A 22438-nucleotide genomic window follows, 5' to 3' on the forward strand; every position below is an offset into this window, starting at 1 on the left:
TTTTCCAGGAAATTTGAACATAGAGGTCTCTAGCAATTTTACTAGAGTAATCACTTGTTTGAGTTATTAAGTTTTTCTCAGTAGATAGACTAAATAAAACACATACAAAAACAGAGTAACAATTATTTATTAACTATTTTATACACACTTCATGTGAGTATCAAGTTTGAATTATTGTATTTTAGCTACCAACTTATATTAACAACACTTTCACAATAATTATCGTAATTTTAAACATACTACTTTCGTAGAAAAATAGTCGTAAAGGCAGTATTTGTTCCTGTGTAAACAGGACAAACTATCAATTTATTCTCATAAAACATGTTTGAACATGCTGAGTTCCTTACTATAAGACTCAACTTTGTCAAAAAAAATTTAATTAAACATTCTTAAAGGGTTAGCAACAAGCAGGCTTAGCCTTATAACAAGTCTTTTTTTTGCTAGATTATTATGGAACATCAAATGCGGAACTGTTTAGATATCACATTGTAATCAGCTGAGAATATTTGAAATAACGAACATTAAGACAACCGGCCTGGTGCTAAGGTAGTGTTGACCGGCTGATCTAGTGAAGATGGAGTCAAACCACACTAAAAACAAACAAAAGTAAAAATAGTGTTCAATAGAGTATAGTTAAAGTGTACATTTAGTAGGTTCTTCATACTCTATATTGCCATAGTCCTCCATATTGTCGTAGTAGTCTTTGGGTGGTGGTGGTGCTTTGGTGGTTAAAGCTGGTTCCGTAGGCTCTGCATACCTGTGCAGAACCACCTCGGTACTTTGATGGTAAGCATCGTACAAACTGGCAGAGCACCGCAGTTTTAGTTTACCTTTTGGATAATCTTTTTTGTGTAAACGGTATCTTAGGTTGGATACAGCCCTGGAATCACAACTGCTGAAACCATTTGCCAGTATGATTATATTGGTACTTACGTGCTGTAATGTTCGTAATTAAGTACCCGATGCATCACTTGTTGTCCTCTGATTGGGTACCCGTTTATGTACCACGTCAAATTGGCCGCTGGATAAGAGTACTGGGAAGTGCAAGAGGCTTGAAGTACGGAATTGTGGATCTGCTTTGTTATCTGTGGCTCCGATTTAGGTGGTTCAACCACCTGAAATTGTGTTACATTTTCTCTAAAACAGGCAATTGCTTGCAATTTCATTGGAAAACCGGATAATCCAGTTAAATATCAATCAGTCGAGAACTTTTTCAATTCTTTTTCTTAAAGAAAAACCAACTTTCTAATGCTTCTTTCATTAAGTTCAATTAAAAGTTTCAATTTAGTTAAATAATTAAATGGGGAAAAAAATTTACCAAAATCTTTCCAAACCTCAAAATCTTTTGGTAAATTTTTAATCTGTGAAAACCACAAACAGGAAAAGGGTCTTCCGAAAATACAATCATACATATTTCATATAATAAACAAACAAGTCTTTCTGCTTTCACTCAAGATAAATAAATTAATATTTATTTACGATTAATAATTAATCTAATTAGAGTTCTTTGTAGCTTGTAAAGCGTTGAATTATTAATATTTTCAAATATCCGTTCTTTGACCTGAATCCAAGATATTACAAAGCAACTGTGTATATTAATAATTTTGTTGAACAATTTGAATAAAACTAACGGTTTCAAATACAGTAGGTAGTTTGTGATTGCTTTTTCCTCACTTATTGTAATACCTTTAACTCTGCACTGTCAACCAAAGTGAAAAAACTGGGCTTTTCAGCAGTCACTTCGCACATAAATTGTCCACCAATTTCCCTGGACACATTTTTCAAAATTATTTTGGTGGGGGTCGATTCTGGCATTTTCACTTCGATTCCTTTCAGCGGGAACACTTTGACAGGTTCAGGCTGAGTTGGAGTGTACCGGAAAAACTCAAATTTTCCTCTATACCTGAAAAATTATACTTTTTATATGTAGATACATAGTAAGACAGAAATGTATAGTAGTGACACCTATTTTTAAGAACTCTTTAGAGTTAGTTAAAAAAAGTTAGTAGTGACAGTTGAACTTCGGCTGCGTTGCCAAAGTTATAATTTTACTAAACCTAATGTTATGAGTATCAAAGCTTTTCAAAATCATCTATCCCAAATTAAACCTCAATTTTTTGGGGTTTGAGCATAGATGTAGCTGCTGTGTTTATTGACTTGACTATTTTAGTAAAATTACTTACCATTTTAGGGAATACAACTTTTCGCCCTCCGAAGCAAAATTACACTGTAGGGTGGCCTCTCTGCCCTTAATCACAGCTTCGGGCATCGTAATCTGAACGTCCTTCAAACCCAGACAACCTGCAACAAATTTCTGATTAGAACTAGAACGAGTTTTAAATAAATCAACGGCAGAAACGCGACTCATCTTTATGCAAAAAGCAAACAACTGCCGCTACTGTCTCCAAGATTAAAATCACTTATTTATACAGTAAAGTTTGCGCCCAGTGGCGGATTTTTGCATTTTACATTCGCTACACGTTGCCCGAAATCAAGGCAGATCCGAAATCAGTTGTCGGCCCTTGGAAATCCTAGTTTTTTTATTTATTTAACCGGATCATATATGCGCCGAAAAAGGGTAAAAAGTGCCGGGAAAGTCGACGATAGCAGGGTAACAAGAAATAGGTTTTTTTCGGTTTGTATGCAAAAGCGAGGTTGTTTTGGCAAAAACAGAGTTGGGTTAATTTTTTTGTACTCACGGTAAATGGAAAATGTTTAATTTTGTGCAGAAAAATCCGGGTTTTAGGATAATTTTTTATAATTACAACAAATTAATTCGAAGAGCTAAAACAGACAGACAGACAGAGCTAAAACAACTTTCTCGACATTTTCAAATTCACAACTGCATTACTTGCGGTCACGTGACTGCTTTCATAATTTGAAAACTAAGTTTTTTCAATTTGAAATTTGACAGCTTCAATTTGACATTTGGGACAATTTTCAAATTCAAAACTGTATTTATTACAGTCACTGTTTTGACTATTTTTTAAACATCCATTTTTTATTTGGTTGATATTTGCACTTTGACAGTTTCAAATTTAGTTTTTTCAGAGTCACTTGACTGTTTTACTGAATTTTAACTTTCACATTTTAAATTTGTTGTTCCGCAACGTTTTCAAGTTAAAAACTGCATTACTTGAGGTCACGTGACTGCTTGCATACTTTCAAAACTAAGTTTTTCAATTTGAACTTTGACGGCTTCAATTTGACGTCCCGGATAATTTTCAAGTTTAAAACTGTATTTATTAGAGTCACGTAACTGTTTTGACTATTTTTTAAACATCCACTTTTTATTTGGTTGATATTTGAACTTTGACAGTTTCAAATTTAATTTTTTCAGATACACTTGACTGTTTTTAACTTTCACACTTTAAAGTTGTCGTTACGCAACATTTTCAAGTTTAAAACTGCATTACATTCGGTCACGTGACTGCTTTCATAATTTAAAAACTAAGTTTTTTTAATTTGAAATTTGACAGCTTCAATTTGACGTTTGGGACAATTTTCAAGTTCAAAACTGCATTTATTAGAGTCACGTAACTGTTTTGACTATTTTTTAAACACCCATTTTTTAGTTGGTTGATATTTGAACTTTGACAGTTTCAAATTTAGTTTTTTCAGAGTCACTTGACTGTTTTACTGAATTTTAACTTTCACATTTTAAATTTCTTGTTCTGCAACGGTTTCAAGTTCAAAACTGCATTACTTGCGGTCACGTGACTGCTTTCAAAATTTTAAAACTATGTGCTTTCAATTTGAACTTTGTCAACTTCAATTTGAGGTTATGGATAATTTTCAACTTCAAAACTGTATTTATTAGAGTCACGTAGCTGTTTTGACTATTTTTTAAACATCCATTGTTCTATCCTGTTGGCACTTGAACTTTGACAGTTTTAAATTTAATTTTTACTGAATTTCAACTATGACACTTTAAATTTGACTTTCCGCAACATTTTCACATTTAAAATTGTGTTTATCAGGGTCACGTTACTGTTTTAATCATTTTTAACTCAATTTGAACTTTGACAGATTTAATTTGATGTCCCAGAGGATTTTCAATTTCAAAACTGTATTCATTAGGGTCACGTGACTGTTTTGACTATTTTTTAAACTAATTTTTTTCAATTTGTGTTTTGACAGATAAAAAATGATGTCTGAGATATTTTTCAGGGTCAAAACTGCATTATTTAGTTGACCGTTTTAATTATTTTTAAACACAATTTGAACTTTGACAGTTTGACAAAGCTGAGCTTTGTAAGGTGTGAAATGTCAATAAGCGGTTATTGATATGGATATGGTTGATTCCATTATGTCTTTGAAAATTGGTATAATCTGCAACATATTCTGACTTTATAAATGTATTAAAATTCTGTTTAAAAATGTAAAACATCAAAAATAAAAATCAGGAAATGTAATGAAGAATTTCAGTTTGATTATTTATTTATTGTTTGAACAGGTCTATTTGACAGTTCTGTCATTAGTATCTGTCAAATAGGTTGTGGACGCTGACGTAATAACAAAATTTCATGGTAATTCAGTGCAATCGATTGCATCTCATATTTTTCCATCCCTAATTTTATCTATCTATTTTAAGAGGAATTTGGCTTTGAATATAACAGATTAAGTAAAAAAGGTCACAATCTAAACTACGGTTTAACTTTTAAGCTTGACATAACTACGACGATGCAATAATCCCTTAATAAATTAAACTATTGATTAATGTTCGATGATTTTTTGAGTTAATTTGCAAACAACAGAAATAACCTATCTAGTTCGATATCTAATTTAGTCTTCTTCAGACAGTTTGATATGTGTTTCGAGGGTGGATCAGTATTTAAACCATTCGATTCACTCGTAAAAGGGTTAATTGCATACCGAACTTCACAAATGAGCATTCGCATGAATGCCAACGTCAAGGATGAGTTTCGGCGTTGTGTGTATAATTAAAGTTGCCTGTTTAGACCATTTTATCGCTAATGACGAGGAGTTTCTAAAGGTGGAAGTTGACGGTTTTGCTGAAATCGGAATTCAGTTTAATGGCGTCAGAGGAATGGAAATTGATAAAAATCTTCAGGAATTGGAAGTACGTGCCTATAAGGGATGTGAGTGTGTGATTCCTTTAAAGTCAGCCTCCAATTTAATTTGACACGAGTTAGAGTAGGAAAAATGAGAATTATTAAAGGCTTTGTCGACTTCGGGTTCAAATCCAATTTGCTGCGCGTGCATTCGAAGTCTCGAAGGTAGAGGAGGGATGGCAGAATGACATGGCAAAAATGTCCGTCATTAAACTAATGATCCAATTCAAACAAAAGTCAATAGCAACGTTTCAGATAAAAGCAACATTATTAATCTCCGGATTTAGACTTGCCGCCTTTCATATTTCATTCATATTGATGAGGCAGGAACGGAACATGGAGCCAGCCAGGCAACTTCTCGTAAAAAAATACGACAGTCGACACGGACGAATCCCCATTTCCTCCCTTTATACGATGTCTTTATCGAGGACTTATAATTTATTGCGACTCCTCGTCATTTCGTTCCTGATAGTATCGAGACTCGACTTCAAATTGTACAAAGTTTGCGGCGTTGGCGCTTGTTGAGGCTCTTCATGACAAATCGACTTGAATTCGAATGACAGGTAAATTTTAGAGCCGGCTCAAGACGGATCGGAGCTATTTGTTGCTCCAGACTGTAATTTTACTTCGGAAGTAACGAAAACTTTTGCTTCCTTATCTGACAACCCTCATCAGTTAACGAAATATTATTCCACTCAAGTATACAGAGTATTCTAGTGCAAGGGAATGACTCTATTTCCTCAATCATTATGTTTATTTCAAAACTTGACTATACACCCTAAAATACACTCAACAAGAACTGTATTTATAAAGTTGTAATAAACCGAAACCTTTTGAGTTTAAACCTAAGACAGATAAAATTTTAATTTCCTCTTTAATCTAAACTTCCCCTTGATCGTAAATAACCCCCTTAATATCGCGCAGCATTTAAAATTTTTTAACTAAAACCCTCGCAATTAATATTTTTTCCTGGAGATTTATTAGTCGTAAATCTCTTCGCGATTAAATTTTTTGTCAGTTTACACCTTTATTGTCCGCGAAAACTATTAATTAACCAAAACTGAGTGGATCCAAGTCTCTAGAGACCGAACTGACGTATCCGTTCCGATTTCGACTTAATGTCGCCATTTTTTTGTTGCCCAACATCTTCCAGAGCAGTCTGAAAGAGAAATTAGGACTAGCAGGTCGTTTAAATGATTAATTTCAGCTTTGCAATGTACTAATGAATGCTAGTAGATGTACTTTATTGGCTCGCATTAATCACTTTAAGCCGAATAAAATTGCCGCTATTACACAGATCACTTTTGAAACTTTAGCTAATTAGTCCACTGATTTAATATTAAAATTTTCTTTTTTTTTAATTTACTTTATCACATTATGCCTTTTGTCAAAATGTGCTCTGTTATTAAGTCTGTCGAATCACCTTTTCAATAACTATGTTACAATTTATGTATTATACAAAAAGCAAAAATTGATTTTGTTCCTGACTGTACTAAATTGTTTAGTGTTTTTTCATGTTTCTGGATAGGAAATTTAATGAAGATTCCAAAAATGTGCTTAAAACAGTAATTTTTTCACTTCAAGTAGGTTTTACAGGCGATTTTGTCCCTGACTGTCCTTTCAAACTGTGTTTCTGGCAATTCAAACTTTGACACTGCTTTTATTCCTGACTGTACCAAATTTTGCAGTATTTTTTTCATTTTATTGGATAGGAAATTTAATCAGAATTCCAAAAATGTGCTTAAAACAGTAATTTTTTCACTCCAAGTGGGTTTTACTGGCGATTTTGTCCCTGACTGTCCTTCCAAACTGTGTTTCTGGCAATTCAAACTTTGACACCGCTTTTGTTCCTGACTGTACCAAATTTTGTAGTCTTTTTTTATGTCTTTGGATAGAAAATTTAATAAGGATTTCAAAAACGTGCTTACAACAGTAGTTTTACCACTCCAATTGGGTTTTACAGGCGATTTTGTCCCTGACTGTCCTTTCAAAATGTGTTTCTGGCAGTTCAAACTTTGACACCCCTTTTGTTCCTGACTGTACCAAATTTTGCAGTATTTTTTTCATTTTATTGGATAGGAAATTTAATCACGATTCCAAAAATGTGCTTAAAAGAGTCATTTTCTCACTCCAAGTGGGTTTTACGGGCGATTTTGTCCCTGACTGTCCTTTCAAACTGTGTTTCTGGCAATTCAAACTTTGACACCGCTTTTGTTCCTGACTGTACCAAATTTTGTAGTGTTTTTTTATGTTTTTGGATAGAAAATTTAAGAAAGATTTCAAAAACGTGCTTAAAATTGTCATTTTCTCACTCCAATTGGGTTTGACAAGCAATTTTGTTCCTGACTGTCAAACTGTGCTCCATAGTTGCAAAAATCAGGGTTTAGAAAAGTTTTCTTGCCGTATTCGATACAGGACGTGTTTCTGACATTTATGACAGTCATTTTGACAGTGGTTACGTGACTGCTTAGCTTAATTATAATCCAAGAACCACGTGACATCGGTGACTAATGTCAAAACTGTCAAAATTTGTCTAGAATTTGCAAGAATTACAGTTTCACATAGTTTTCGAAACAAGACATGATTCTGAGATTTTTGACAGTTATTTTGACAATTTTCAGTAAATTACAAATTGTTTAAATAATAATATCTTAATATTTGCATTTTTTTTTATCTCAAAATCATATGATCTGTCATAAGTTAAACATGAGAAGAAAAGTGACAAAAAGCTGAAAGTGCTATTTTTTTTTACTGGTAAAATTGGTAAATTTTTTGATTGGTCACAGTAAATTTACGCCCATCACTAGAAAAAAATTCATGCATTTGGTATATCTAAAAAGATAAAATAGATTAAACAGATTACCATATCTAATGAGAAGTAAAACAAAAAGGCCTCAGCTATTTTTGTTTCCAATATCAAAGTAACTTTCCAGTTATTTATCTAAGAGGGCAAAAGATAAATAATTTGATTTCGTGGTATAGAAATAACAAGGCCCCAAGGGCCAGATTTCCTCCCTATATTTCCTCCTTATTTTTCTTCAAATGGCTTTTACATGGAAACGTCCATTTTAGATTCAGTCAACTACAGTTTCAGCTTTTATGCATTTACTGAATTGGACCAGACAGAAGATAAAATTCAATAAATATGGATTTTTAAATCTTAGAATTTTGTTTTTGTACTCAGAAGACCTGATACTTTTCAGTAACACTTTTAGTTCAGCATCTTGAGACGTTGAAAACTCTGGTAATACAAAGACCCTGCGGATTTAATGAATCCTTCCAAGATTCGAGCATCGAACGTCTTTGTTGACGTTAGTAAACATGCATAATGCTTCCAAGTTGCTTAATTAAAACCCAAGGCAATTTTAAGTTTTCATCTTGGAAAAATGCAAACAGCTCCGGGTTCACATAGGAAGTGTGGAAACGTCAAGGGGAAAGTTTTTGAATATTCTAGGGAGTTTCCACCCTTCAGACTTGAACTATGCTAATTAAATCTAAGTCTTCCTCATCCAAAGGTTTTGTAAAATCAACCTAAAAGTATACTTTATCATTTTAAAACGTATTATGATATACGACTGGAAATATAAAAGTGCCATAAATTACGAACCTCTTCTAGCAAAGTGTCTTCGCCCTTTTCCACATAAATTTCCTCTGTTGCTCCGTTATAGCTAGGATTTTTTACACCGCAATTGCGATAGTGGCGGCAACAACAAATTTCACTCAACAGCAAATTAACCTCCCTCCCCTAAACTAAGAGAAGACACTGAGACCTGTCTTTATAAAGACCTAATTACGCAGCCAACTAAAATTTACGTTTAAGATACACCTGAGACAAGGCCATTCTGTTGTAATATGACTTTCTGGAGTTTACTTTGAGGGCGCTTTCTCTAGCCCTTGTAAAACACTAGTCATTTAGACGTTAATGCGAGCATAATTAAACATTGTCTAATACACTTTTGCTTTTAAACTGGAAATTGCTTTTGTCAGTTTCACAACAGTAATTAAATGAAAGGTATACTGTTATTAATTAAAGTAGTAAATAATTCTTAGGTTATTGTTTTTATTACGAATTTTATATACACTTCTAAAGTCACGTAACATCCTTTTTTACAGTGAAAATGGTCACGAAACGATTTGCAATAATCATTTTTTTTTTAAGTTTTAGTGATTTTTTTTTAACGTCAAAATGGTATCCTAAAGGTCATGTGACTGTTTTAAATGGTGAAATCGTATTTGAAAAACATACAACCAAGTGAAATTCCTTGATAGGAAGAAATATTGCAAATCAATGCTCTAGAAAAAGATGAAGTAAAGCTTTGAAAGGGTCGGTGTCAAAATGCAGAAACATTATTCAACAGTTGGTCACGTGACTCCTTCATCAGGAAGTCTGGTTAAAGTCTTGTGACCAACTGTCAAATGGCGTCACATCCATTCCAGCATGCTAACACATGTTACTTCTTAAGATTATCTTCATCTTTCGTTAAATAATTGATTTGTAACAGTTCTCCCTCTTCTAATCAAATTTCCATACTAAAATTGCATCAAACAAAAACTGTTTTGGTGGCTTTTCTACGCCTTCGTACTTTTTCTTCAAAACGTCTCACTTGTTTGCGAGTAACACACGTGCAGGTGTGATAATTTCTGTGATTTCAACGCTAACGAGTGTCAGGACTTGTTTCCGAAAGTTTTGAATTTAGATAGTCGCGTGCATCGTAGTTTTGTTTGGGAAATTCCAATCAAAAGTTCGTTATTAGTACTGTACAAACATCGAATGGGCCCTAATGGATTCCGGAGCTAATAGATCCGCGAGTTATTGGGATTGATCAAAGTCCGTCGACGTTTTACTCCCAATATCCTTGACGGGTCACGTTCCACCCTCTATATTAGTCGCAATAGCCGATGGCCCGTTTGGGAACGTGATGTTTTGTTAAACGACCTAATAACTCTCTCTTGCCTCGAATATTTCGACTGGAACGGTTTACATTAACAAGACCGATTAAATGTCAACCATAGTCCTGTTTAACATTGATCTTGATTCACTTATGTCCCACCTAAATTTCTTCCCAGATTAGAAACATAACAGTGAAACGTGTCATATTTATTACTACAGACTTTATTAGACACCAGAATCACTTTAGGGATGACTGGATTTAATCAGAACTAGTTCCTAACTCCAGCTTAACCGCCACGAGGATAATTAGTTCTGGCGCAAGTCCAAAATGCATCAAAATCGACCATGAAATCCGTTTAAGTCACTAATTCCACTGTTGGTCTTTCGGGAAACGAAAGTTTCGGTCTTAGCCCGAGTTTCACTCGGAATGTTAACTCTCACTTTGAATTAGAACATGTTGAATTTTTACCAGAAACTTATTTGACAAAATTATCTAAAATGACACGAAAGGGTTTATTATCTTGGAGAAACCGACTTTAATAGGAATTATACCCAATCAAGAGAAAACTTTCCTAAAATTGATATAAAACTCTTGCCTGAGCAAACTTGTCCCAAACTCTGCAGAAACTTTCAAACTTGAGTGTTTTATTCCCTTTAAAACGTCTAGAGACGCCAATTATTAACTAAATTACCGCAGAAATATTAATTGATGTATCAAATTCAATCATGAAAGATTTCTTCCACAAAAACTGCAACATGAAAGAGAGTTTCTCCTCAACCAATCAAAAGTAAGGAACAAAGGGATTCTGAAGTATTTCTCGGTTGAAGGTGTATCATTAAGGGAACGATTAATGTACTGGCGAGTGTCCAAAACCGTTCAGGTTAAAGGTTAACGGCGTATAAATTATATGAAGGATTAAATGGTCCTGGTTTGCTTTCGCAGGGTCCCCCAGGACCCTCGCAGCTAAGGACAACTTTAATTTACGTTTTGAACTTTGGATTATGCAGAGACGATTGCCCTCTGGCGTAAAATTTCAGTTTGTTACTCCAGCATGTTGGAATATACTTAATTAATCCCAGATTTTTCTTTTTTTCAAGCAGAAACCTTGTTTTTCACTAGCAAATGGAAAATTTAAAATTATGCATAATAGGAAAACTTTGACATTCTAAAATGGCAATAAATTTTTGAAAAACTTACGTCACATCCGTTTTGACAGACTGACACGAAGTTAGACATCCTTTTCTAGCTCATTTATTTTTAGTAATTTGTTTCTTCTGATCACTGGTATTTTTGTATGTACTACACCATTTACACATGTAGTTTAGAAAATATCACTTGGATTTTAAAAATATAAGTTGGATTTCAGAATCTATAACTTGTATTTCATTATCGTAAATTTGGTTTTAGAAAACGTAAGTTGTATTTCAGATTCGTCACTTGAATTTCAGAAAAGGTCACTTGTATTTTAGAACGCGTTATTTCAATTTCAGATTTTTTTGTGTTTCTATGTGGTTATTAGTTCATTGTTTTTTTTAATATAACTTTAAGCAAAAAACGCGTCCATCGGGAGTATTAATAAAATAAAATATACAGGGTGTCCCATAACTATATCTCTCGGTGCATACAGGGGAGGTCAAAATAATACGATTTGTTCATAAAATTAATTTTAATTTTTTTAATTTAAGTCACTCCTAAGGGAAATATCGAGCCCCAAAGAACTGCCTTCCAATTAACGTTTTTGGCCGTAACTTTTGAAACACTTTGTATATTGTAATGATTATTGGGTTTAATGTTTTATCGAAAGAGACCTTCTATTTGACATGAAAACCAGGTATCTCGTCTTCGAAAGGCTGGAACTAACTGGATCTAAGACACAATTTGCTTAAACTTTGACAGCTGTCATTATTTTCAGCTGCAAACGCCATTAATGGATACTCTTAACATTTTTATCGAAAAATTGTACTCTTCTTTTATTTCGATAAAATAAACGGTTTTCGAAATAAATCGATTTTTCATTGAACTGCTTAAACCACAATGTTATTAAAAATATTCGTTAAACTATTTACTTTTTTTACTTATTTACTTTTTTTTTATTAACTTTTTTTGCTCCACTTTAATTTTCCAAATTACAAATAACCATGTCTAAAATCCAACTGTTCTTTTCTATACTACAAGTGACTAATCTGAAATACAAATTGCAATTTCGAAAATCAAAGTTATTATTCTAAAATTGAAAGTACCTTTTCTGAAATACAAATGATATTTTTCAAATACATCTTATGATTTCTAAAATTCAACTGACGCTTTCTAAACTACATGTGTAAATGGTGTAGAGTGTTTACAATGTCTGTCCTATTTCAACTCATTCTGATTTCTATTTTTGTATAGCTCTATTACCTATTTTTGATTATTTCCAGCACGAAAACTATTACTTTGACGAATTAAATTATTGATTTTCAATTTTAGCGTTTTATTCAAACTAGACATTTAAATGGATTAACTCGTCATTATTAATTATTTAACAGTTTTTACAATGCTTGCAACTAAAGTATTTTTTTTATTAAACTGGTTATTTCGTCTTTCCCAAAATAGAGTGTTAAGCCCTAAATTAAGTGTAAAACGTGTCTTCATTTCACTGTTACATTTAACACAGCCCTTATGGGCTCTATGGAGGCTAATGGACTGTAAACTCAGTTACGTCTCCTTTCTTTTATGACCTTTCCTTAACGCCTAGTTTAGTTCTTCTAATGAATTCCCTTTATGCTTTCTTTCAATTTACGTGTTAAAGTATTAACTAATTCAGACAGTACCGAAATTAGGTTATACAAACTGGAAATGGAATAATTTATTTTAAACAGGACAAGGCACTTTTTGGGGTCGCACATCGTATTTGCATCTAAATGCACGAACATAAATCGGATTCTGGCAAAGTCATTCGAGTGGTTGTTGGAAACAGGACCAATATTTCCGAGATCTATAAGTTCAGCGAATTTTGAGCGTGCCAGCACGATAAGAGCCCAGTGACAAATGGTCTCTAATATTAAAGAAAAGTCCAGAGAAAAACGGTACAAGGACTGGAAAAAATCTAGAGCAACTCTTAAATAAAGTTACAGTTCGTTGCACTGTTTAACATTCTCAACTGAGATAAAACGTAATTCACGTCCTTTCGAGACATTTCTATGGAAATTATCTGTCGTGAAAGACGAAAAAGAATCAGATCCGGACAAACAAAAAGAACGATTATTGAAAAAGTGGGAATTAAATTACCGGTGAAAGAAACTGTACTTAAAAGTAAGTACATTAAAAGTAGCAGTATTAGATTAGGGTCATAATAATATATTTTAGAGAAGTATTAATTTTAGTTAGAGTTACAAGAGAAGAGAGAAAAAATATGGTCCAATGGTTGATTGTTGTAAGAATATGTTTTAAAGAAGAATTAATTTCTTTCAGCGTCATAACAGAAAAAAATAAGAATATGTTGAAATAGTTTGTGATTGGTCAACAGAAAAGCAGCTTTTAGTTTGCTGCTGTTTCTTGACCAATCACCAATCACAAATTGCACTTAGAAAACTTTTTGATATTTTTTCATATAAATTTGGTTAAATTACCTCTACCAACGATAATAATTATCAATTCAAATGGATTTTTTTTAAAACATTGTCGAGCTAATTAAAATGTCCAGAACCCCCAAAGGGGACGGTTCGTAAATTGCGTTTTGTGCGGGGCGTAAAATGGTCAAAATGCCATAATAAAGTTGCAAATAAACGCAATGAAATAGGTCAATAAAACTGTCACAAACAATGCACATCAATAGGGCGAGTTAGCCCCTTCGGGCAGTTCATTAAGCGCCCGTTAAAGGTTTGAATAATTTTTATAAAAAACGATTTGTGGAAAAAATTGTTATTCTAAAAGTCCATGTTAAACGGCCCTTTGGCGTCGCTATTAGGGCGTAATAAATTCAGACAAAAGCGGCTAGTTTATTTCAATTTTGGCCGAAAGCACGAAACTTTGACTTTTACGTAAAGGTTAAATTGACCCTGTAGGGCAGTTAAAGCAATTTTTATGTGTGGCACTTAAAATTGTCGATTTTTTTTAAAGTAATAAAGCTAGAATGCAAATCACGGAAACCGAAAGAAAAAAATCAGCAATCCAAAGTTGCAAAACTAATTTACATTCGCGAAAGCGGGAGTTTTAACAGAAAAGAATTCTTTACAAGTTTTGGGACTCCGTTGCATGTTGATAGGCTGCACTAAATCATGGCGAAGGGATAAAAAGTTTGTTTCCATTACACGTTCATGATTTATTGGTCGCATGGTTTTGGAAACTTTTGATATTATTCCAAAGCTTTTTGCAAACTAGATTAATAAAACGGAAACCGGTTGAATGACGATTATTCCATTAAACCCATCCTCCACTTTTCCATTGAAATTAAATTTGAATTTTAAATACCCCAGGTGTTGGGTTGGAATAGTATACGCCGCAACCTTCCCTACGTTTAATTTTGGTGGCGTTTTTCGATTAACTCGTTCCCGCTAATTTCCTGGTTGTAACAATTATTCTAAATTGGTTATTCAACCAGGAATTGGGGGGATATTTAATTAGCAACAAAAAGCGCATACCGTAAAAGTCCTAATTATTATTTTGAGTTCAAGTCTAGAGCATTATTGCTATACTTTTTCAATGATGTTTGGTAGAAAAGGATGAACATCCACTAGTTAGGAAAGTGTGTTTACAACGTTGTCAAAACAATCAAAAAGGAGTTAGTAGTAAGTAAAAGTTGTTTAAGAAAAAAATTTACTGGTTACACAGCAAACTTTAAGACCGCAACTCCCAGATTTCGTAAATACTAACATTGTGTTTCATATTGCGTTTTGACTGACAATTTTTTTCGTTTTGATGGTATTTATCACAGTTTTAGTGAAGTAGAGGTTGTTTATGAAAAAAGTGCAAAACCTTCCTAGATTTTAAGGTTAATTTACTGCCTTACAACAAATTCAGGACCGTAACACCCAGATTTCGAAAATACTGACTGAAATGGCCTTTCATTGCATTTCAGACTTTCCTTCATTTTCAAAAGAATTTATCACAGTTTGAGGTACGTAAGAGTTGTTTACGAAAAAAATACAGTACGTCCCTGGATTTTATGGTATTTTAGATTTCTAAAATACTGACTGAAATTGTGTTGCATTTTAATTGATTTTAATTTTTCATGGTAATCACAGTTTCAGTAAATTTGTTTATGGAAAAAATATAGTATGTCTCTAGATTTTAAGGCAAATTTACTGGTTACACAGCAAATTTCAGTGCCGTAATCCTCAGATTTCGAAAATACACTTTTCTAATTTTTGACAGGCCGAAGCACTCTTATTTAGAGAACACCAATAATTTTTTTTTTCTAATTTTGGCATATAAATTGACTCTTTTCAAAACTGATTAGAGTGACAAAACGTTTTACTTTTCGTAACTAGGTACGAAAAGTATCACTTTATGTAACTACACCATTTACACATGTAGTTTAGAAAGCGTCAGCTGGATTTTAGAAACCATAAGATGGATTTAAAAAATATCACTTGTATTTCAAAAAAGGACTGGAGGATTTCAATTTTAGAATAATAACTTTGATTTTTGAAATTGCAATTTGTATTTCAGATTAGTCACTTGTATTATAGAAAAGAGCAGTTTGATTTTAGACGTGGTCATTTGTAATTTGGAAAATTAAAGTTGAGCAAAAAAAGTAAATAGTTTAACGAATATTTTTAATAACATTGTGGTTTAAGCAGTTCAATGAAAAATCGATTTATCTCGAAAACCGTTCATTTTATCGAAATAAAGGAAGAGTACAATTTTTCGATAAAAATGTCAAAAGTATCCATTAATGGCGTTTGCAGCTGAAAATAATGACAGCTGTCAAAGTTTAAGCAAATTGTGTCTTAGGTCCAGTTAGTTCCTGCCTTTCGAAGATGAGATACCTGGTTTTCATGTCAAATAGTCTCTTTCGATAAAACATTAAGCCCAAAAATCATTACAATATACAAAGTGTTTCAAAAGTTACGGCCAAAAACGTTAATAGGAAGGCAGTTCTTTGGGGCTCAATATTTCCCTTAAGAGTGACTTTAAAAAAAATTATATGAACAAATCGTATTATTTTGACCTCCCCTGCACGCCCCCGAGAGATTGTCATATAGTTATGGGACACCCTGTATATTTTATATAAATTAATACTCTCGATAGGTGGGTTTTTTTGCTTAAAGTGATATTAAAAAAAAAACTAATAACCACATAGAAACACAAAAAAGTCTGAAATTGAAATAACGCGTTCTAAAATATAAGTGACCTTTTCTGAAATACAAGTGACGAATCTGAAATACAACTTACGTTTTCTAAAACCAAATTTACGATAATGAAATAAATATAAGTTATAGATTCTGAAATCCAACTTATATTTTCAAAATCCAAGTGATATTTTCTAAACTACATGTGTAAATGGTGTAGTTATGAAAAGTTCATTTCATCACTCCCTGTTTTTATGCATTTCCGTAGAAACATATGGGCGACATCCATCATAACATGTCGTTGTCACAGTTTATACAAGGTGCTATGAAAGTGAATATTTGTGTTAAATCACTTTAAAAGGTGGTTTTCACAGCTTTTTGGTCAAAATTAGAAAAAATTTTGTATGCAACACGTTTCGAAAATGTCTTATTGTGTTACACAAATTCGAACTTTTCGTAACTGATTACATAAATAGCTATTTGTTATTTTTTTTTTTAAATTAGCAAAAAAAAATTATGGTCCTCAGTTTAGACTGAAATTAGCACTAAAAAAAAAGCAAAAATGAAAATACATCTCAAATGTTACTTTCTCTCTCCAGTCGTAAAGTTAATACTTCTGAGGGATTCAGGATAATAAAAATGCGAGGAAAATGTTTCGCCATAAATTTAATCCGAACTTTTTATCATCCCGAAACCGACTATGAAACGTAAACAAGCAATTTCTCCCTATAGGATAACTTTCCCCTAGGTTTCTCCCCCTCAAGGGCTGTTTTTATCCGAATGTGGAATATTATACGTACTGCAGCCCGGAAGTACGGTAGTTTTTCGTTGTCTGAAACTCCTGGATAAATAATAATGTCGCTCAGGTTCCTGTCATGGGTTTATCAAAACCGGGAAAAGTTTAGGGACGTCTGGATGGCTTTTTGCCCTCGGGTGTTAACATGTTTGAGTTTAGTCAAATAGCAAGTCTTGTTAACTTTGAGTTAACACTAGATGGTAAATCAGGCTTTACTACGAAGATATGAGTGATTCGCACATAAATCAAAATTGCGCCGGAACCGTCATATCGGACCTGACTAGACTAATAAGGGGCGAAGACGTGCACGACCACAATCTGCCTAGTAAACACTTACCCCTCGAATGCAAAATTGTCAGCAGACAGACGAGGAATTTGAAACTGCAACACATTTCGGCAACAACATTAAAGTTCGGTTAGGAACACGTGAGACGGACGAGTTCTAGACGCGCCGGAATAACCAAATACGGACGCCCGGATTAAAAAGGGCTTTTGCCTAGACACAAGCGTATAGTCCAGATAGTGGAACTGTTTCCACTAGGAAAGATGGAAGCGGGAATATTTCGTAAAATGCGTCTGCGCTTCCATGAAAAATTCGAATATCTTCGAAAGGGGGACAAGATTCTAATCCGTCGGTTACGTAAGTCGGTAGACGTTGCAAAATGACTGATGTATTTGCATAGTCTACATTTCAATCAATTAAACTGATCAACAATATTCACTGAACTGTTGCCACTTTATAGTAACAAAATTGCTATTCCAGTTTTTGTAATTACATATAAGCCCTTTAAAAAATGTCGATCAGTAATCCCAGTGAATAACCATCGTAAACAGAAACAGTTGAATGGATCTAAATCAGAGAATCTTGGAGGTCTTACTAGGAACAATATAGAAACATTTTAATGCAAAATTTATTATTTTAGTAGAGAAAGTCTTCGTAATGCTAGTTTAGACTATTTTAAAGATTTTCTTAACAAAACTGATAATTTCGGCAACAAGCTAAACAAAGCTTAGATAGTTGGTGGGACATTTAGTTTAATTTAGACTCTCCATGCACTGTTTAAACACTTCTCAACATGTTTTAGATCTTTGATCAGTTGACACGAGCTTTAATGAAATGTATTTCGTTTTTGTAAAAACCCTTTCTTGACAGAACTTGCAACAAACTTAAACAGTTGATGAGGATTTAAGTTAATTTAGACTCTTCACATACTGTGTAGACACTTTTAGGCACTTCTTAACATGGTTTAGAACTTTGAGAACAAGTTCCATCAATTTTACACGGTTGACACTTCGTTCAATGAAATTTATACGGACAACAAGATGTTTCGGCGATTTTGTACGTTTTTAGACCTTTTCATCACATAATTAGGACTTTTTTCTTAGGCAACCAGCTTAACCAAACAGAGACAATTGATAGCATATTTGGTTTAATTTAGACTTTTCACATACTGTTTAGACATTTTTACACACTTCTCAATATGATTTAGGACTTTAAACAGTTGAAACCATGTTTAATAAAGTTTACACTCTTCACACAGTTTAGACTGTTTTAGTTCAGGTTTCAGTTTGGCTAAAGGCCTCAAAAACAAATTTTTTGAATGACAAAGTGTCCTAAAAAATTTTCAATAAAAGTCGTAGAGATCCTCTACTATAACACAAGAATGGTATTCTGTTTCTAAGGGCTTTAAAATGAAGATATTTGCACAAGAAAGACAAAGTGTTTTAATGTACATTTACAAGAGTTCAACCTCACGTATACAGGGTGGTCCAGTTTTAAATGTCAATAATTCACCAATCCATAGCCAATTAAAAAATAAGTTGACATTTATGTCATTTTCCTGAATACAGTCCTTCAAATTTCTGTTTAAAAAATCGTTTTTTTTGTCATAACTGTCAGACCGTTGGAGCAATATTGATCAAATTTGGAACAAGTACTTTATTACACGTTATTACGGTCAAAGACCCAAAACTAACCCAACCCAACTTAAAAATTGGAAACGGAAAATTCACTTAAGAAGTTTAAAAAATATTATTGTAGCCAGTTTTCATAGTTTTCAGACAAACTAAAAGACTTTAGTTTTGAAAATTGAATTAGAAAAGATAAAAATTTCGGAAGCTTAAAAGTTGTGTTTGTAACCAGTTTTCATGCAAATCGAGAGACTTTAATTCTAAAAATTGACTTGTAGACATAAAAACTACTTTTTCAAGAATTTTTTACTACAAATTCATACATTTAAACCTTAAAAATTGACTTGAACCCCAAAATGTGACTGAACTAATGAAAGTGATATCAGAAGCTTAAAATTCGCATTTGAAGTAAGTTTTCATAATTTGAAGACAAATTTCAATATTTTAGTCTTGAAAATAGTCTTAGATGCAGGACATTGACAATAGATTCATGAAAATTGTCTTGAAAACTAACTTTTCGTGCTTTTTACTTTGCTTTTCATTTTCTTCGAATTCTGGACTATTTTTAGTGCTTCAAAACTGCTTTCAGCTTGGAAAATCAAGTTTCAAAACTATCTTCACCAAGTTATTGACATAGCAAACTTAAAAAACAATTTTTCATAGACTTAAAATAGCATTCCAAGCTTTGTCACTATTAAATCGACTTCTAGACACCTCAGTGCTAAAAATTCGGGTATTTCTTAATAAACTAGACTGTTCTTAGTATTTTAAGGCTGTTTTCAGTGCCTCAAATCGAGTTTCAAGACTATCTTTACAGTTTTTGACTTATCAGGCCTAAAAGCCAGTTTGTCCACAGACCATAATCTTGAAAATGTTATTTCAAGCTTATTCACTATTAAATTGACTTCTACACTCATAGGTGCAATAAATTGTAGCATCTCTAAGAAATTCAGACTGTTTTTAGTGCTTTTTAAGACTGAAAAATCGAGTTTAAGACTATTTCCAAAAGTCAAGTTTCTTCAGTAATAAAAGTAAAAAATGTTGGTACCAAATGCTACAATAATAGTCTTGAGAACTAATTTTTAGAAATAAAATAGTCCGAAAATTTAATTTACTTCCGTCCAGTCCAGAAAATTGAGTTGTACACCAATTAAAGTCTTGAAAATATACTTTTGGACTCTCTTTAGTCCTAGTAAAGTCACTTCTAGCATTAAAAGTCAACTTTTATATTATTTTTAGTAGTAAAAAATGTGTTTCATGCACAATACAATCTTTGTCTTGATTTCCGGACTTTTTTAGTTCTTGAATGCCAGTTTCAGACACTCAACCAGGATGGCAGTCTGAGAAAGCGAATCATAAGACCATTCCTAGTAGTAAAAAAGTTTTTAGACTATTCAGTACAAACTTGCTAGCTACTGTGCTAAGATTTACGCAAATACTGCACATGTGGACTTACCACTGGACCATTAACCAATAGTTGGAAGACAAAACAAATTTGAAATTCAAAACTTGACTAATTGAATCCGTGAACATTCTTAAACTATTTCATATTATCGCTTGGTTTTTGAACACTCTGTACACTTTCGAGTTCATTAAATTTTAGAAGCCTGAATTCACGTACTTCCACGACAGTTAAATCAACATGCTTCGTTTAATTATTAGGAGACCGGGATATTTGCACTTCGCTTTATTAAATAACCTTGTGGGTAACAGTTAAGTACCCCAAAACCCCCCATACCATTCATATATGTAAATGCTCGTATATTAATGCGGAATTTCAGTTCTATTACTTTAGAGCCGAGTGTGTTGGAGTATTGCTCTGAGTTAAGCCGATATAATATAGGTTAGATAATGAACTAAACACAATAATCAATTGTATTCTATCCATGTAGCAAGAGAATTTCCTAAATGTTTTACCATTAATTTATTGTTTTAGTGTGTTAACCAGTAAATGGGTTTTTGCAAAACATCTAATCAACAAACGTGGAATAGTTAATTTTATTGCTTGAAAGTTATTATTAATTACGTACAACATTACAGTAATTGACTTATACTTTAATTTTCTAGGTGTTAATGAACTGGAGTGTGTTTATACAAATAGAGTTAAAGTGCACCACACTGTTCACAAACTACAACAAGTGCTGCAATTTACGGAATTGTGAACTAACTGTAAGAAAGCAATTTTTTGGTTTTTGGTTGATACTTCATTCAAACAAATTTCATATCGTGACTGCAAAAGTTTCACCTCCAGGATAGAACATCCTCTAAATTAGGATCCAAAGTCCGCGCTTTAAATTATAAAGGAGTTCGTGCTGCAGATTGTGACTATGCAACTGTCAGAACGAACTGCCGTGCTTGTAAGTTTAATGATTGTTCTGGCGAAATTAGCGGCGGAATAATTAATGAAAGGTCTATAATTACTCTATTGTTTATAACCCAATTTGTCAGAGTTTATTGCATTGTGGCCGCATTAAGGATAATGGAAATATGCGGGCGCGTTGCCCCACAACCGAATCATTTTGCGTTTTAAAAATTTAACGCCCCCATGAAATGCACGGCCCAGCATTATTAGCCCCGGGGCCCTTTTGGCACTATGTCGTCAACAACGAAAGGGCTTAGCTCAGCTCAACCTATTAAATAACAACAGTGTCAGTATAGCGAGGGTTTTTGTTGTATAGTAAATTGTCTTTTTCTTTTCAAAATATATATTTTTTTTCTATTCTTCTAAATAAATTTTGACAGTTGCGGCATATTTGACAACAGTCACGTGATTCTAGAACAATATTAATGTACATAGTCACGTGACCACTGTCCAAATAATATTCATGGAGTTATGCATGTTATAAATGTCTTCACAGGCAAAATAAACGGTTTAAGAATTTACAGTAGTTTAACGTTTCGAATGACTAAATTTTGACAGTTGCGGCATATTTGACAACAGTCACGTGATACTAGAACAATATTAATGTACATTGTCACGTGACCACTGTTCAAATAATTTTCATGGAGTTATGCATGTTATAAATGTCTCCGCAGGTAAAGTAAACGGTTTAAGAATTTACAGTAGTTTAACGTTTCGAATGACTAAAATTTTGACAGTTGCGGCATATTTGACAACAGTCACGTGATACTAGAACAATATTAATGTACATTGTCACGGGACCACTGTCGAAATAATATTCATGCGACTATGCACGTCATAATGTCTCCACAAGTGCAAGTACAACTGTTTTAGATTTTACAATAGTTTTACGCTTTGAATGATCATAATTTGATAGTTGTGACTTATTTGACAACTGTCACGTGATACTGGATCAATATTTACGTACATTGTCACGTGACCAATGTCCAAATAATATTTATGTAGCTACGCAAGTCAGAATGTCACCAAAAGTGTTTTTGACTTTCTGGTTGTTCTACGTACGACATATTTGGCAGCTGTCACGTGATACTGAAACAATAGTTATTTACACTGTCACGTGACGAGCAACA

The 22438-nt window shown here is 33.2% G+C and overlaps 1 protein-coding gene across 2 annotated transcripts; it reads right to left on the reverse strand.

Moving 5' to 3' along the window:
- Nucleotides 1-109: 109 nt before the first annotated feature.
- Nucleotides 110-17560, reverse strand: LOC145733593 (uncharacterized). Of its 2 annotated transcripts, XM_081986494.1 has the most exons (6): nt 17373-17560; nt 2184-2301; nt 1687-1903; nt 934-1115; nt 645-880; nt 110-590 (listed from the first exon to the last, which is right to left on the reverse strand). In XM_081986494.1, exons 1-6 carry the CDS (start codon nt 17425-17427, stop codon nt 493-495), a joined length of 906 nt encoding a protein of 301 aa, XP_081842620.1. In that variant the 5' UTR covers nt 17428-17560; the 3' UTR covers nt 110-492. The 2 variants fall into 2 exon arrangements, with proteins under 2 accessions (XP_081842620.1, XP_081842619.1); XM_081986493.1 differs by lacking the exon at nt 17373-17560 and having other exon boundaries at nt 2184-2519.
- Nucleotides 17561-22438: the final 4878 nt, after the last annotated feature.

This window comes from Ips typographus, linkage group LG9, assembly GCF_016097725.1.
Source record: "Ips typographus isolate SLU linkage group LG9, UJ_Ityp_2.0, whole genome shotgun sequence".
Lineage (NCBI taxonomy): Eukaryota > Metazoa > Arthropoda > Insecta > Coleoptera > Curculionidae > Ips > Ips typographus.

Bases quoted from the DNA above. Each gene is read 5' to 3' on its own strand.
- LOC145733593 (XM_081986493.1), bottom strand. From the start codon at position 2,368: ATGAGTCGCGTTTCTGCCGTTGATTTATTTAAAACTCGTTCTAGTTCT. The intron at 1,904-2,183 runs GTAAGTAATTTT...ATAATTTTTCAG, and splicing joins AAGTTGTATTCCCTAAAATG to GTATAGAGGAAAATTTGAGT. The intron at 591-644 runs GTACACTTTAAC...GTTTGTTTTTAG, and splicing joins GTATGAAGAACCTACTAAAT to TGTGGTTTGACTCCATCTTC.